At 35.7% G+C, this 18488-nt stretch overlaps 1 protein-coding gene across 1 annotated transcript in view; it reads left to right on the top strand.

The window, feature by feature from the left end:
- The window catches only part of Slc49a4 (solute carrier family 49 member 4), a 119432-nt gene that overhangs the window by 88675 nt on the left and 12269 nt on the right, over window positions 1-18488 (top strand). The window contains exon 8 of the mRNA XM_076867166.2: window positions 12475-12657. Within this exon, the coding sequence (XP_076723281.1) occupies window positions 12475-12657 (183 nt within the window). The remainder of the gene's footprint in view (window positions 1-12474; window positions 12658-18488) is intronic.

The raw sequence follows: 18488 nt of genomic DNA, 5'->3' as shown, positions 1-18488 counted from the left end.
TGCCACCACCATCTTAGGGTGCAGCTGCTTCTGTCTGGGGATGACGGCCAGGGCCTGGAGATCCAGTGTCAGGGTGCCTGTGGGTTTGGCTGGGCCTGGGGTCTTCCCACTGGGAGTGCTGGTGCCACCATCTTGCTGCTGCTTCTCAGGATCACTCCTTTGTGTGAGTGTATCCCTGGTGGTCTCTCTGCAAGTTGGAGCAGCACCTTGGCTAAGCCTGGGGCATCTGAAGCCCAGATCAGTGGGATAGTGACTGGGTCTGTGAGGGCCAGGCTGGGCCTGGCAATCCTGTGAGAAGTCAGAGACAGGGCCGAGAAACTACTAAATGCTGATGGAGACAGTTGTTCCATTTTCCATCGAGATTTATTTTATTTTATTTTTTTCTTCTCTAACATCTCTACCATAATCAGAGCAAGGTATTTTTCACGCATCAATTTGTTGTTGGGGATGGTGATATATGAATGGTATTTTGCAGTTTTGTTGTATATTCTTATATTTTTAAATTCTTTTCTTCCTTTCTTCTGTTCTCCTGGATTATCTTTCTATCTTTTCTTTAGCCAACACCCAATCTCTGTTGGTTCCTCTTCCACTTTTCCTGTGGAATTTTAATTCTAGTTTCTCTCTTCCTCCCTCATGATCATCATGTCCTACTACTTCTGTTCTCTCTTTGTCTATTATTTGTTTTTTTTAATTAATTTTTATTGTAGGTTGTTCAAAACATTACATAGTTCTTGATATATCATATTTCACACTTTGATTCAAGTGGGATATGAGCTCCCATTTTTACCCCATATACAGATTGCAGAATCACATCAGTTGCACAACCATTGATTTACATATTGCCATTCTGGTGACTGTTGTATTCTGCTGCCTTTCCTATCCTCTACTATCCCCCCTCCCCCCTCCCCTCCCCTCTTCTCTCTCTACCCCCTCTACTGTAATTCATTTCTCCCCCTTATATTTTTCCTCCTTTCCCCTCACTTCCTCTTGTATGTAATTTTGTATACCCCTGAGGGTCTCCTTCCATTTACCTGCAATTTCCCTTCTCTCTCCCTTTCCCTCCCACCTCTCATCCCTGTTTAATGTTAATCTTCTTCTCATGCTCTTCGTCCCTACTCTGTTCTTAGTTACTCTCCTTATATCAAAGAAGACATTTGGCATTTGTTTTTAAGGGATTGGCTAGCTTCACTTAGCATAATCTGCTCTACTGCCATCCATTTCCCTCCAAATTCTATGATTTTGTCATTTGTCTATTATTTGAAATTGTAAATTTTCTGTTTATATTGTAGACAGTGATTGAACTCATCATTTTTGTTTATTCCAAGAAATCAGTAGACAACTTAGTGGGAGCTATTAAGTTTAAGGCTATATATTGTTTACACTGGGTGTTGTTGATATTAGTCAACCTTAAATGCGGGTACTGGAAACCTTCAGGGACAATATAAGTCTACAGGGTAGAATATGTATGCCTCAGATCCATCTGTTAGATGGGAAAATACACAAACAACATGAAAAAACAAGGGAATAAAGCACCCCAAACAAACCAAGATGCTCCAATAACAGAATCCATTGACAAGACAGTAGAGGAAATATCTGAGAAGGAGTTTAGAATATATATAGTTAAACTGATTTGCAAAGTAAAGGATGGTAGACAGAGTGAAATCAAAAAAGAATGTAGGAAGTAAAAAATCAATAAAGAGAAATTATGAAAAAAAACTAGCAGAAATTCTTGAAATGAAGGAACCAATAAACTAAATTATAAATTCAATGGAAAGCATCACCAACAGACTAGACATAAATGGATGTCAACCAAGAATTTTATATTGAGCAAAATTAAGTTTCAGATTTGAAGATGAAATAAAAACCTTCCATGATAAACAAAAGTTAAAAAGAATTCACAACTAGAAAACCGGCACTACAGAACATTCTCAACAAAATATTCCATGATGATGAAGAAAAAAAAAGAAAAGTGAAAACCAGCAAAGTGAGGAACTACACTAAAGGAATTGTCAATCAAAAGAGAAACTAAGTCAAATTAAAAACCAGAAATAAACCAAAATGACTGGGAATACAAATCATATCTCAATAATAACCTTAAATGTAACAGCCTAAACTCATCAATCAAAAGACATAGGCTGACAGATTGGATTAAAAACAAGACCCAACAATATGCTGTTTCCAAGACACTCACCTCACAAGCAAAGAATCCACAGACTTGAAGGTGAAAGGATGGGGAAAAAAATATAACACTCATATGGATCACATAAACAAGTAGGGGTTTCCATCCTTATTTCAGATAAAGTGGACTTCAAGCCAAAGTTAATCAGAAGGAACAAAGAAGGACATTTCATACTTCTTAAGAAAATTATACATTAACAAGACATAACAATTGTAAACATTTATGCTCCAAACAACGGAGCATCTATGTACATCAAACAAACCCTGTCAATTTCAAAAATCAAATGGACAACAACATAATACTGGATGACTTTAGCACACCTCTCTCATGACTGGACATGTCTTCCAAACAAAAACTAAACCAAGAAACAATGGAACTAAATAATACAATCAATGATTTAGACTTAACGTATATAGAATATTTCATTAATCAACGAGTGAATACAGTTTCTTCTTAGCAGCACATGGATCCTTCTCTAAAATAGACCATATCTTATGCCACAAAGCAACTCTTAGTAAATAGAAAAAGATTGAGATAATACCCTGCATTCTATCAGATCCTAACAGAATGAAATAAGAAATCAACGATAAAATAAAAAATATAAGCTACTGTAACACATGGACACTAAATAATACACTATTGAATGATGAATGGATAGTAGAAGATATCAAGGATGAAATTTTAAAAAATACTTAGAGGTAAATGAGATTACTGATACAACATATCAAAATCTCTGGGACACTATGAAGGCAGTACTAAGGGAGAGTTTATTGCATTGAGCTTATTCATTAAAAGAATAAAAAAAATCAACAAATAAATTACTTAACATTATATCTTAAAGCTCTAGAAAAAGAAGAACAAATCAAGACCAAAAACAGTAGAAGACAGGAAATAATTAAAATCAGAGCTGAAATCAAGGAAATTGAAACAATTGAAAAAATGGACAAAACAAAAAGCTGTTTTTTTGAAAAAAATAAATAAAATAGATAAACCCCTAGTCACGCTAACAAGAAAAAGAGAGAAAATTCAAATTACTAAACTATGTGATGAAAAAGGAAATATCACAATGGATATGACTAAAATACAGAAGATAATTAGAAACTATTGTGAAAATTTATACTCCAATAAAATAGAAAATATTGAAGACATCAACAAATTTCTAGTGACCTACCCAAACTGTATCAGGAAGACATACATGATTTAAACAGATCAATTTCAAGTAATGAAAGAAAATGCCACCAAAAGCCTACCAATTAAGAAAAACCCAGGACCAGACAGATTCTCAACTGAGTTCTAGAAGATCTTAAAAGAAGAATTAACATCAATACTCCTTAAAGTATTTCATGAAATAGAAAAGGAAGGAATCCTTCCAAATTCATTCTATTAGGCTAGTATCACCCTGATACCACAATCAAAGACACATCAAGGAAAGAAAACTTCAGACCAATATTCCTGATGAAAATAAATGCAAAAAATTCTCAATAAAATACAAAAACATATTAAAAAGATAGTGTATCATGATCAAGTGGGATTCCTCCCAGGGATGCAGTGTTCGTTCAACATATGGAAATCAATAAACATAATTCTTCATATCAATAGACTTAAAAACAAGAATTATATTATCATCTCAATAGATGCAGAAAAAGCATTTGACAAAATTCATCATCCATTCAAGTTCAAAACACTAGAAAAATTAGGGATAGCAGGAACATACCTCACCATTGTAAAAGCTATATATGCCAAACCCAATACCAACAATTCTAAACGGAGAAAAATTAAAAGCATTCTCTCTAAAAACTGGAACAAGACAAGGATGCCCTCTTTCATCATCCTTGAAACTCTAACCAGAGCAATTAAAAGAAAGCAATTAAAATGGTACAAATTGATAAAGAAGAACTCAGACATCACTGTTTGTCGATGACATGACTCTTTATTTAGAATATCCAAAAAATTCCACTTCAATGTTTATAGCAGCTGAGTTCACAATAGCTAAACTATGGAACCAACCTAGATGCCTTTCAACAGATAAAAACACATATATATGTATATGTGTGTGTATATACACAGAGAGAGAGAAATTAGAGAACTTAAACACATATGCATATACATATACATATACACAGACACATGATGGGATATTACTCAGCTTTAAAGAAGAATGAAATTATGGAATTTTCTGGTAAATGGATAGAGTTGGAGAATATCATGCTAAGCAAATAAGCCAATACCAAAAAAACAAAGGCCAAATAATGTTTTCTCTGATATGCAGATGCTAATGAGGGGGGTAGCTAGGGAAGAATAGAGTTACTTTAGATTAAGTAGAGGGGAGTTAGGGGAGGGGGTGTGGAGGTAGGAAGGTTAGTAGAATGAAACAGACATTATTACCTTATGTACATACATATATGACTGCATGACCTATGGATTCTACAACATGTACAATCAGAAAAAATAATTAAGTTCTATTTATGTATGGCATATCAAATTGCATAAATGTATTCTATTGTCATATAACTAATTAGAATAAATTTTTAAAAAGTAATCTTCTTGTTATATTTTTATGTATTTTACCTTAAATAAATGAAAATTATGTTCCTTTTTAATAGCATTCAAAGAAATAAAAATATACACATGCTCAAATTTGGGTGAAAAAGGAAAATTTTTTAAAAAAGAATAATGAATATGCTTAAAGAAATGCACATTATTAAATAAATTAAGGGGTAGAGGGTGGGGATATAGCTCAGTGATAGAACATTTGCCTAGTATGTGCAAGGCCCTGGATTCAATCCCCAGTACTGGCAACACACACACACAGAAATTAGAGAACTTAAGCTTTAAGAAAAGATGGCCTTAACTACTCTTTTTAACTTTATGAACTAAAGTAACTGTTACTTATAACTAACTGCTCAAGAAAGGAAAAGTAGCATAAGTATATATAAAAAGAGAATGGATTTGTGAAAATTCTTACATAAGAATCATGAACTGCTCAGAGGACATTCAAGGAAGATCATGTAGATCTTTCTTTAAGAGAATAAGCCTTCAGATCATGGAGACTTTCAATAAGAGAATAAGCCTTCCAGCAGAGTTCATGTTTCTTGCAGGTGAAGATTTTGACCGGGTGATCAGTCAGCATTCCATGATTTAATAGTGCACTGTCTTCTTTATAACCATAAATAATTCTTTGGGAACTTGAAAGTTATTGATAAACATGTACCAATGATATCTGATTTCACAACCAGTCTACACTCTAGGCCCATTCTTTCCAAGGATTATTAGTTACACTTCATTTCAAGGTAATTATTTTACCTTTCAGCCATGAGGGATTCTAAATGTAGCAGTCTACCTTTATAGGATTGAAGTATGCAAACAAAGAGGCTAAACAAGGACACCTGCAAATTAATAACAGAGAAAGAAAATCATAGCCACTGATGAATATGGCAGCAGAATATGCCCCCTACTCTTCTGTAAGCACAGTTACACATACAGTATATTTTAATTAATGGTAGTTTCTGAAGGCTACAGCAGTCAGTTTTTTAAGAAGAAAATGTGACAGAAGAGAAGGACAGCTCAGTGATATAGAAGTGTATATTTGTGTATATTTATGTGTGTGTATAGGTATTGTATATATTCAACATTCTCAAAACCTATGTAGTTAACATTGTGAATATTTCTTACCACTACTTACTGTTTCTTTACACATGTGTCTTTATTTCCAAAGGAAATATTTTCACTTATAATATCAAGTTTAATTTAGACGGTGAAACAGTTATAACAATAAAGGTCTAATCTAATAATTTGCAGTTAACTTTACTACTTGATCATAAATTTCAATGAGTATGCTCAATATTGAAAGTTTATACATTGTGTTAATATTATGAACCTTTTAGGGAAATTTCTTAATTCTAATCCTTAAGATAATTCATACTAAATGGAGGCGGTCTGCTTCTAGCGCTAGGGTGTCTGGTATGGTGTGGGGAGCCAGGCAATGGCGTTGTGCTGTTGGGTAGGTAGCAGAGTTACCTGCATGGAAACGGAGCGAAGTCTGGGAGTTCTGCAGAGGTGCTGGTAGGAATATTTTCTCTGATATAAGGAAGCTGATTCATAGTGGGATAGGGAGGGGAGCATGGGAGGAATAGACAAACCCTAGATAGGGCAGAGGGGTGGGAGGGAAAGGGAGGGGGCAGAGGGTTAGCAAGGATGGTGGAATGTGATGGACATTATTATCCAAAGTACATGTATGAAGACACAAATATATGTGAACACACTTTATATACAACCAGAGATATGAAAATTTGTGTGTATATGTGTAATAAGAATTGTAATGCATTCCACTGTCATTTATTTTTTAAAAATCAATTAAATTTTTTTTAAAAAGATAACTCATACTAAAATCTGTTGGGTTATTTTATAGTGTTTCTTATTTCTTAATAAAATTGTAAACAAATCTATTCTCATCCACCTGGAAGTACCTATAAGATTTTGTTTTTTATATCCTGGTTAAGCTCTCCTTGCTACATGAACTTATATTTGTTACTCATCTCTTTAACTGAACCTTACTCTGATAAGTAAGGTTATCATCATCTGATATAATTATCATTCAATAAATGAATCTCTTCCAACATCCCAGATGAACGTTCATCTGAACTAGATCTTGAGTATCTCCAACAAGGGAATGTAGTACCTATCATGTAAGTTGGTCAGCCCCAGATCCTAGAAACTATCTTGCTCCACCAGTGAGTTACAACTGATTGGGAGCAATAAGTTCCAGAGGGCAAGTCTTCTCCCTCCCCCTCCATGATCGCCCTCAAAACATTGAAGATTTCTGTCCTGTCTGGCCTTAGCCTTTCATCTAAACACCCGCAGGTCAATAGCCATTCTTCATTGGATATGGATTCCAAACCACTGACCAACCTGTTTCCTCTGTCTAACCTCCCCTAGTGTGTCAGAGTTCTTTAAACAGATTTCCTTGCCTTAGCACTTTCTGCTTCACTCACACCTGAGGCTGGGAAGCTATTGATGTTCATTATCAGACATAGCTTTTTCTTAACACTATACACCTAAGTGGCTGCTGAGCCAGAAGGGTCGGTCATATTCCTTCAGATTGGGGGTGATTTCAAGATAGAGTGTGTCTGTTTACTGCTCTAGAGTAGCAGCTTACATGAAACAGACATCGGACAAATAGTTTTGAAGACAGGCACGAACTAAGCTTTCCCTCTTACATACTTAAGCAATAATTTTCAACCCATTTTCCTTTCATCATGATTAAAATTCATCTTTTTGTTTGTAACCTTTTGATGCTCTCTACTTTTGATTCTGTCATCCATCTTATGCACAATCATTTCCAGCTTTCCTGTTGAATACAGATGTGGGGAGCTTGCCACTTGTGTAAATCCTATTGAATTAAATACTACCAAGCCTTGGTATTCTTTTTTTTCAGTCTGATACTGTGACTTGGCAGAAAACATGCTAGAATCTATAAGACTTAGTTATGTTATTATTAACACTACTAATTCACATTGTATCTAAATAAGCTATGTTTGACTTTCAGAACTTTGATCAGTTAATCTACCTGCCTCAAAGAGTCGAGAGGATGATCAAATAAAAGTGAAGGATGTTTTGAAAATTTATATAACTCCAAGATTATTGAGTTGTTATTATTATTAATGGTGTCTTGAGACTCTCATCTAGCTGCCAAGTGGAATGACTCTTACTGGAATTTTGTGACTTGTTTTATAGCTGCTTATCATGTAAGGTTTGAGTGTTTTAGTTAATAAAAAGTTTTCTTTCCCTAAAGTTTAATAAGTTGGTTTGTCATGGGAATGAGAACTTTCAGGCTTATGGTCTAATTCATTTGGTTGAAATTCATCCTTTGCAACTAGATTTTGTGCTAAACAGGATTTTGTTTTTTTGCAATCTAAATTGTGGACCCAGGAAATGTCATTAGCTTCTTTGAAAAAAAAAAAAATCTGCATCAGCACTTCAGCTATGTTTTGTTCTGCTAAATTGCCTTGACTTTTTAATTGAAAGGCAGTTTATTATAATTTTAGTATCAGCATTACAGAAAGTCATGGAAATATTTAAGGATCGTATGGTTTGAACTCTCTCTGACGAGCAGGAAATTATCTTGTCTGCCTGGCTTTCAACAGATGACATTCACCCACTGGATATATCAGACATTAAACTGAAAATTCAAATAGAAGTCAAATTCAGACTTGTAACAATCAGCTTCTACTTTATGCATGTCCCAGAACGCTGGGGAATATATTAAATCAGTCCTGACACTGCTGTCTTTCACCCATTCTAATCATGAGGATCTTCATTTAACCCTTTCCTGTGGTAAATTATTTTGATTTTTTAATTTCTGCAATGATTTCAGCATATCCATTCAATGTTTTTAAAAACTCTCTTGGTTATCACTTTTATATTAATAAAAGAAGCAAATACCAAGTTTGAGGCAGCTAAATGCAGCAGTACTGGGGATCAAACTCAGGGCCTTGCACATGCTAGGGAAGTGCTCTACCACAGAGTTAACATTCCCAGCTTGAGGTTTTTTCCCCAGCCTTATTTTTTTATTACTGGCCTCAAAATAGTTATATCACCCATTTATCATACATATAATTTATCCCACCTATAATAGCCTCTTTTTACTACATTGTTATGGTTTGGATGTGAGGTATCCCCCAAAAACTCACAAGCAAGACAATTCAGGAAGGTTCAGAGGAGAAAGGATTGGGTTGTAAGAGTCTTAACCCAATCAGTGAATTAATCCTTGATGGGATTAATTGAAGTAGTAGGGTGTGGCTGGAGGAGGTGGGATTTGGGCATGGCTTTGGGGTATGTACCTATATTGGTATTTACCCATTTTGTATCTGGAGAATGGCATCTCTCTCTCTGCTTCTTGATCACCATGATGTGAGCTGCTTCCCTCTGCCACACATTCTGCCATGATGTTCAGCCTCATCTTGAGCCCCAAGAAATGGAACCAGCCTTCTATGGACTAAGACCTCTGAAACCATGAGCCCTCAAATAAAACTTTCTCCCTCTTCAATTGTTCTGATCAAGTCCTTTAGTCTCAGCAGCAAAAAAAGCTGACTAAAACCTACACATTGTAGGAATTTTAATAAGTAAAGTAGAAATATTTATCTTAAGGATTTTGTTGGGATATTTGCTCCTAGGTGGACATGAAGTTTTTGGGATCCAGTGAAAACCATCTGAGTTAAGGAAGTAACAAACACTTGAAGTGGAGTTGTATCAGATGTCAGTGTATTAGTTTGCAATGAAATGTCTCTATTTTGTTAAATTTTGTAAAATCTTCATATAGTAAAAATTTCTAATATTAGAAAGATGATATAAGTGAAAAGTTTCTCTTCTGTGGCCCCCAGCTTCCCATCTAGTGACAATTCTGATGGCCAATCTCTTCTGCCTTTTCACAGAGAATACTGTACCTTTACAAACAGATAAAGGATGCACATCATTCTTTTTATTTAAAACATACTTTTCAGTTCCTTTTTAAATTTCACTTATGTATCTTAGATACCCTTAATATTGGTATTTTACAGAGTTACTTTATTTTTTTCATTTTAATTTTTTGGTATAGGGCTACTTAACCACTGAGCCACATCCCCAGCTTGTTACTTCATTTTTAATGGTTGCTCAGTGTACCTTTGAATGTTTAATGAATGTTTAACCAACCAACTCCCTGCTGATAGATATTTAGCTTGTTTTTAATCTGTTCAAACTACAAACAATATTTGATAGTGTTTTTTGTGTATCTATGCCTACATAGCTGTACAATAAATTCCTAGAAGTAGAATTGCTGACTCAAAGATCAAGGTCATTTCCAAATTGCTTACCAAAAGATGAACTATTTATAGCTTAATCAACAAAGTTTAAACATTATAGAAATTTTTATCTTTCCAAGGACAGTTATCTATGCCACTCTTCCAAATCACTCCCAGAATTTAAATACCTAGAAAATCAAAATTCAGAGATTCTTAATGAGCATGAAATGAGGGCCAAGGGAGCTGCATGGTCTTGAGGGGTTCCAGGCAAGGCCTCGGCTTCGCCAGCGTCTACCTTCTCACATATCCCAGGTCTCATTTTTTTTTTTTTTTGTATCAAGCTTGACAAAAAGCAGCAAAATAAAATCTCTTTTTTCAAATCCCTATACCAATAATCCCCTTTCACTATGCTGTACCATTATATTTTCATTCTTTCTTTTACCATATATAATTCTATTATATATAAATTGTGATTTTTTTAATTATTACATTTTAATTTGCCTAATTACAATTACATGTAGGGTACAGTTCCTTCAGAAATAATAACACAAAATAACATAGAATGGATTATCAAAACAGCGAATTCCATCAGTGGTTCATGAATCTGTACTCAGAAATAGCATTTACTGGTTCCTAAAAGCTTGATTTTTCTTGCCATGTATTTCAATAATTTGCTTGTTTTAAACTCCTAGGCTCAACTATATTTGGTCAGTAGTCCTCTCTGGCCTGATTACCACTGACTGATCAATATATTATTGTAAAGTGTTTTGGCAGCAGCACTCTATAAAAGCCACCAGTGATATTTCATCCCTAGATTTCTAAATGTACACTAATGAGTCGCGTGTTAGTAGAGTGCATTGATTTGTGTGATCCATGTCTAGCAAATATATAGTGATCACAAGATGGTAGGTTGTGCTTTGTTTTTAAGAGTGTCTTCAAAATTATGTCATGTTTTAAATGGTATTTATATAACTATGCAGTGCTTATCATGTAATTCTGTGAATAATTTGGTCACTGTATTACCCAGCAGTATGTTCTTTTTTCATTAAATCATTCTTTTATTTCCTATTTTCATGACTACTATTTTAAGCAATAAAAGGAAGTCAAAGTAATTACCATTTATTTACATTATTAGAATGTATTAAATATTTCATAGTCTTGGAAATAAAGACACAGTGTAATTGGAGAGGGATGCAGCAGCTAGGTTAGAGGAATTTTGTTAGAAATCAGTGGGTACTATTTTTTTTACCCCTTTGACAATGTCATGGACTGACTATTAATGATTATAATCAGTAATGGTAAGTTCTGGGGATTTGATGTGCTCCATTAACCTAGTACATAACAGATTTAATGGCACTCCCTTACCTCTTGCAGTCCCTAAAAAGTACATTTTTCTAACTGGGTGCCATGACAAATGCCTGTGATCCTCAGGGAGGTTGAGGCAGGAGGATCGAAAGTTTAAAGCAAGCCTCGGCAACTTAGCAAGGCCGTAAGCAACTTAGCGAGACCCAGTCTCACGAAACTAAAAACTGGCAGGAGATTGGCTCAGTGGTAAAGTGCCCCTGGACTAATGTATCCCCAGTACCCCCAGAGAGAGAAAGGAGAAGATAGTGGAGAGGGGGATCGTTCTCTTAACAAATACTTTTCTTAAAAACATTTTTCTTATAACCTTAAGCTTAGAATAAATTCTACTCTTTTTTAATCAGCTAGTATGATATCTTTGTTAGGATGTAGGTGTCAGTTTTAGTTTTCTAAATAGAATCAGTTTCCCTCATTGAGTCTGGTTTCACCTTCAAATTAGTGAAAGTTTGTAGATAGTCATTAGCAAGGAAGAAATTTTTTAGAATAAGCTGCTCCTCTCTAAATATTAAGAATAACATACTTTATCAAAAGATTTCATTGCAGAATTGTGTTAATGGACTTGGGGAGCTGATCTGGAATCTTGATTGCTATAAATTTATGTTTTTCTAGATGAAAGAGTTCCTTATTTAAAAGGAAATCATGGAAACAAAACTCTTTCCAAAATTGAGAACTAATCCTATTGTAAGCATTTCTCTAGGAATTGCCTACTGAATGATGTTTATTTTTTATTTGAAAGCTATTATGAACCAGTCTCATTAAATGCATAATTTTCAGTTACATTTAATGTTTCTTACAGTTACTCTTAGGTATTAAGCTATCTTTAAAATTGTAAAATGAGTAGATTTAGTATGACAGAGGAGAGTTCTTTTAATTATTTTACAGTGGCATATTGTTTTTGTGCTGTGGAATAAGCCACCGGAAAGGTAAAGCAAATAAACTGGTAATAATTCAGCAACAAAACATTTCCAAACTTATTCCAGAAAATCTGAGCCAAGAGCTGATAGATGTAGGATACTTTGTCCAGCATTATCAACTACCACTGAAGAGAGATGGGATTCCAGAGTTGGTACTTAGGAAAGAGAACACCCAGAAGATCTATCTGCTCTGACTCATTGCTGCTGCTACAGAACTCAAATGTTTGTGTTTTTATTTCAGTGACATTGTATGCCTCCTGTATTCTCCTGGGAGTGTTCTTGAATAGCAGTGTACCTATATTTTTTGAGCTTTTTGTGGAAACTGTCTACCCAGTTCCAGAAGGAATTACTTGTGGAGTCGTCACTTTTTTAAGTAATATGTTCATGGGAGTACTTTTATTTTTTCTCACATTTTATCATACAGGTAAGAAATTTGATTTTTATTTGCTATCTCAGTGTGTTGTTGTAGAGGTTCATGGCATTAATATAGGAACTTTATATGGAGAATGCTCACTAAAACCAATTATGTGAGTATTCACATGCCAATAAAAACAAAATCCACAATTATGTTTCTTGAAATGTATTGTAGCCTACATGCACCCTCATCCTCACCCCCAGAGTTTCTGAATTAACCTGATGGACGCTGAGCATTTGTATTTTTAAAAATCTCTTCCCAACTTACCCCCTGGACAGATAGATAACTCTAATATTCAACTTCTTATTGAGGACTAGTGGTGCGTGTAAATTAATGTCAAGAGGATGTATGTAGTTTAAAGCCATAAGGATGAATAAGAGGTTGCACAATATAAGAAGTGCTATAAAATATGACACTCCAAGAGGCCACGTTGTTTATAAAGAACTTTGTGACAGGCTTATAATTAAAATAATAACCATGTTAACCTCCTTGACTAGACAATAAATTTTTAAAACTTTCAAAGCAATGAAACAGATCTTCGTGGGTTTTGGACAACTTCAGGGATAGCACTTTCTCTGCAAAAAGCATCCAAATGATAGAATCATAATATAATTAACAACAAACTAGATTGTCCCTGTAAGTCAGTAGTGTAGATAAAGTAGGCCTTAACTCTGCTAAACCTGATGCAGCTTAGGTGTCCAGTGAAGGAGAGTGATAATACAGACAGAATCCACTCTTTATTGACCTGGAAATATGTCTCCAGTAAGGAAAAATGGCATCACCAGGTATTGGATGATCTTTGCTTCCAATTCACTCTCTAAACAGACTCTTATGACAATTATTACATATAAGTTTTAATCTAGTTCACTTGTGTCACCCTGGAAATTAAGAGGTTTATTGCTTCTCTTTGCCTGGCAAAACATCAGAGATGGCTATAAAGTCCCCTAGAACAATAGAAACAGTTTTCTAGCTGATGGGCACAGGTTTGCTAAATGGCCTAGTAGACATGGTTTTCCCAATCAGCTAGAAATAGAGTGTTCTCCTTACAGTATTTACAAACAACAGTAGATGTCAGAAAATGATATTCCCCGGTAAATCTTACTTGTGATCTCCAGTGTACAAAAAACACATATTCATTGATCTAAGGCAGGGAAAACACCAATAATGACAACTATTCTAAAATAATTATATTAGTTTTCTGTTGCTATAACAAAATACTGAGACTGGGTACTTTAGAAAGAAAAGAGGTTTATTTAACTCACACTTTTGGAGACTGCATCAGATCAACTCTAGTGAAGACTGCATGGCATGTGGTATCACAGTGGGAGGGAGCATATGTAAGAGGGTGAAATCATATGGCAATATAGCCAGCTAGAGAGAGGAAGGGCAGTAATAACCTCCCACAGGGACCCACTTCTTAAAGGACCCATTGTCTCTTAATATCACCACATGGGACCAAGATTCCTATGCATGAATCTTTGGAGGACACACTCAAATCATAGCACTGTCTGACTGCAGAAAAATTCCGTGCATCCCTGAGCATTTCACTAAGTCAGTAGAGTATCTGTCACTCTCCTAGGTCCAGCTATAGCTTTTGATTTGTACAACAGAGACTGATATCTGGCACAACTTAACTGTAACTATTATTAGTTATTGTCCAGTCCTCATTTTGCAAATTCACAATGACCAAATGCTACAGGCAGATATTTTTGTTTCTTTGCTAGGTAACTGAAGAAACACCATTTTAACTAATTCTTATCTTACAAATACAATCAGGGATTTATCTGGCTGGGATTAAAAAAAAAACGTCTTCCCTCCTTTTAAGTGCTTTCTGATCACATGGTCTTATACATACCTGAACAGGCATTAAAAGATTTCTACCTAAACTCTGATTATTGTGACTACATGAAATTTGAAATAGTAATTTTAATACACCAATATAATTTCTAAAATTTTTTTAAGAGAGAGAGAGAATTTTTTTTAATATTTATTTTTCAGTTATTGGCGGATACAACATCCTTGTTTGTATGTGGTGCTGAGGATCGAACCCGGGCCGCACGCATGCCAGGCAAGCGCGCTACCACTTGAGCCACATCCCCAGCCCCCACCAATATAATTTCTGGGACACAGGGGTGTCTCAGTAAACTTTGGCATTTTTGATAGTTGATGAGATGATTTGTATGAAAGAGCCTATATGTCCAAGGAATAGTTGGCACTCACCAAGTGTTTGTTTTGTTTCCTTCTAGATGATTAGTTGGTTGATGTTAGGAATTTAAATATCTAGGCTTCTGTTTTAAAGAAGTGCTCTTGTGTATATATTTGTAGGTCTGTATAAGAATATACACAAAGAGGGGCTGGGGTTATGGTCAATGGTAGAGAACTCACTTAGCATGGATGAAGCACTGGGTTCAATCCTCAGCACCACATAAAGATAAATAAATAAAGGTATTATGTCCATGTACAAATAAAAAATTTTTTAGAAGAATACACACAAAGATATCAACATTTCTAAGGCAACGTCGTTGGAACCATGAAATCACTCTTGAAATTCTTTTCACATATGATTAATTGATCCTGTCCTAAAAATCCTGCAGCACAGGCCCCCATTCTTTATGGAATGAGATATAGTAATATACAAATAGCAAATCTGAAAATTCTGTAAAACTGTTTCCTAAAAATAAATTCTAGTTCTGCAACCTAGTACACTAAACATTTTCATATGATAAACTGAATTTCTTTCCAGTTGAGCCAGTATTCATATGTCATAATTCAGCAATTTTAAAACTTGAGCAACTCACCCAGTAGTTATAATTAAAAATTCAAGTATTAGTTACATGATTACAAGGCCTGGTTGGTTTTTTTGTTGTTGTTTTTTTGTTTTTTTCTTTATTTCTTTTCTTTTAAGAAGGTCTTGGTGTTTTGTTTTGTTCTTGTAGTTTTAAGAGACAGGGTCTCACTATGTTGCCCAGACTATACTCAATCTCCTAGGCCCAAGCAACCCTCCTACCTCAGCCTCCTGAGTACTGTGGGACTACAGGTGCACAACACCATGCCTGGGAAGAAGTCCTGATTTTTTTATTCATAAAAATCTGTAGTGCTTTTGGTCACTTCTCAAGGTACTACTAAGCTTCCTGACTAGGATTTTTTCCCTACCCACGGAGTGCTATCTGGGGTGACTGATTCAGATAATTTTTCAGGACTATGCAGCTATCCCCAAAATGATCCATTTGAATGCCTCACTTAGCAAGGTAGTTTCCACTGGCGACTTGTTGCAAGATTAGGGTCATTGCTGTCATCGAGGGCAATCGTTACTCAGGCTTAGGCTCCTATACCAAAGTCACTGGTTTATTTGGAGCCCCAAGTCCCAGTATCTGCATATTCTATTTCAGTTCTCCTTTGGGTACCTGAATCCATGTCAGAAGTTTCCTAGAGTTTTTCTGACTTGGATTTTTGAAGGTCACTTTCAAAAAAAAAAAAAAGTTACTTCATCTTTATCCCTAATATCAACATATTTGTAAAACTGAGTTGCTTCCTACAATGTTTGCTTTGAAAATCTCAGTGAATTGAGACAGCATAGTGATGCTTTTTTCTAATAACTTCATATACAAAATCAATTTGCAAATGCTGTTATGTCCGTTATGTGCTCTGAAATGTATTCTGTTTTATATTCTGTGGTTTGTGTTATCTGGTATTTTTTTATAAGCTTTGCATCAATTTCTGTCTAAAAATATAAAGATTTTGAAGTGGCTTACTTTGATTTTGAGGTTGCACCATTACCTAAAAGACTTAGGGGCCTGGCTGAGGTGGGAGACATTGTCTAATGGTTACCAGGAGAACAAAGGTCAGGTTCAACAGATGTGGAGTAGTGCGAAGTAATTTTATGTCCAAGAAGTACAGTGGTGCAGTGTGGAGGTGGTAAGAACAAGTGAGTAATTAATTGGCACCAAGAAAGCAGGCTTTTAAGCTGGAATATAGAGGTGTCAGCTGACTGCTCACCCTGGGTTTAAATGGAGATGTTTTTGTTAAGTCATCATGAAAGAAAAGGAGGGTGGTAACTGGAAACCAAGCACTTGCAGGTGGTCTAAGTGGAAAGTGTGACCTCACTGAGGGAAGACAAGGTGAAGAGTATGACAGTGCTTCTAGAAGGAAGAGGTAAGAAGATGAGCAAAATCTTAATGAGTTCCGACCCTACCAAGCACGGCCACTAGCAGAGTCCACCACCGCACTGAGGGACGGGTGGTGCCTAACTGCCGACTGACCAAGAGAGGGCCAACTGTGGTATGGTGGATGACAGGGAACCAACAAAGGCGGGGATGAGTTGTGTGTTCCCGCCTTTGGGTGTGGATTTGGCTTTCCTTCAGGGAGCAGCAGAGGGAGGGAATGCCAGTGAGCTGCTCCCAGACAAAAGGAGGGATAGGAGCACTTCAGTGGAGCAGGAGTCTGTTGATTCAGTTATGTCCTGTGACATTGAGCTCAGAAAGGACAGTGATTGACTCTGCAAATGTTAAGCCAAATTAAATTTTTAAGCAAGCCATTTCCTGCTTATTAGAACACGTAAACTGTGGTTTCTGTAAATGGTTTTCAGTGGGAAAATGTAGCTGTTTCCCTGTCTCTGACCTTCTGCTTTCTGAAAAGGCAAGTAATTTCAAAGAACACTTGCAGTTGGTTGAGACAAGTGATTTACTGAAAGGTGGATTTGCCTTTCAGAGAGGAGCACACAGTAGAAACCAATCAACAAACTGTGATATTAAAGAGCAATTATGAGGCATTTTAGAGATTTCATCTGACCCAGGTAGAAGGGGTAATTTTACAACTCTGATGAAATAAACAGACTGCTTTGGCAGTTTGACAAATTCCTCAATGGAAGAAGAGCAACGACAAGTTGATGGTTGCCACCTTTGTGTTGCTTTGGCTTCATAAATTATGATCGCTAAGATTTATCGATCATAGACCATGGTGTTAGTATCATACTTTCTTTGAATTGTTGCTTAAAATGCAGCCTTGAAATCAGGGTCCTTTCTTACTATGAATACAGACAATATGCTTTTGTCTATATTTTACTGCTTTTTTTTCATTTTTTTACTACATCATCAGAAATCCAAGTTATATGGTTAATATAAAAGCAAACAAAGGTCTAGTGTGTCATTTCAAGGAATATCAGAATAAAGACAAGATCCCAGAGGTCACAGCTTTTCAAAGTATTTAAGTTATATGCAATCCAAGTAAAGCACAGGAAACAGCTTTGTATAAAAATGCCATTAAAACATACATCTTGTTTCACACTATAGAATAACATGCCCAACTTTTTTTTCTTTTCTTAATGTAGTAACTGAGAGATGAGATGGATGCTTTTGTCGGGGGGAGGGGAACTATTGCTACCCTTTATTGGTTGGTTTTCTGATTTCCATTCCTGAGCATAAATTGCTCTTTTAGGCCATATGAATTATGGATTAAACTAAAGCAGCAGTGTGGAAATCTTTAGGATGATTTTGAAGATTAAGAGTGTTAGCATTCGGTAGAAATACAAAGCAAAAGATAATCCTATGCAAGTGACCAAAAAAGAAAAAGAAAAAGAAATATATTTCTCCTATTCATTTTCATTAGATATGATAAATGGATATTAATCTAGAGAAGTGTCTCCAACAATAATCTCTTTATCACGAAGGAGCTGCTCACTTCAAAGCCTTGTGATTGATGGGCATGTGGTGTTGGGATAGCAGAAGCTGAACAGATGCTGATACTCAAGGGTCCCTGGAGCTCTCAGAAGCAGCCAGGGGCAGCCATAGTTGGGCAGAATGTGTTAGGCGAGGGGGCCCCAAATTGTTCTGTTAGTCCTGAAT

This window comes from Callospermophilus lateralis, chromosome 10 (assembly GCF_048772815.1).
Source record: "Callospermophilus lateralis isolate mCalLat2 chromosome 10, mCalLat2.hap1, whole genome shotgun sequence".
Lineage (NCBI taxonomy): Eukaryota > Metazoa > Chordata > Mammalia > Rodentia > Sciuridae > Callospermophilus > Callospermophilus lateralis.
The sequence above is the reverse complement of the archived record's forward strand: the minus strand, read 5'-3'. Positions and strand labels throughout refer to the sequence as shown.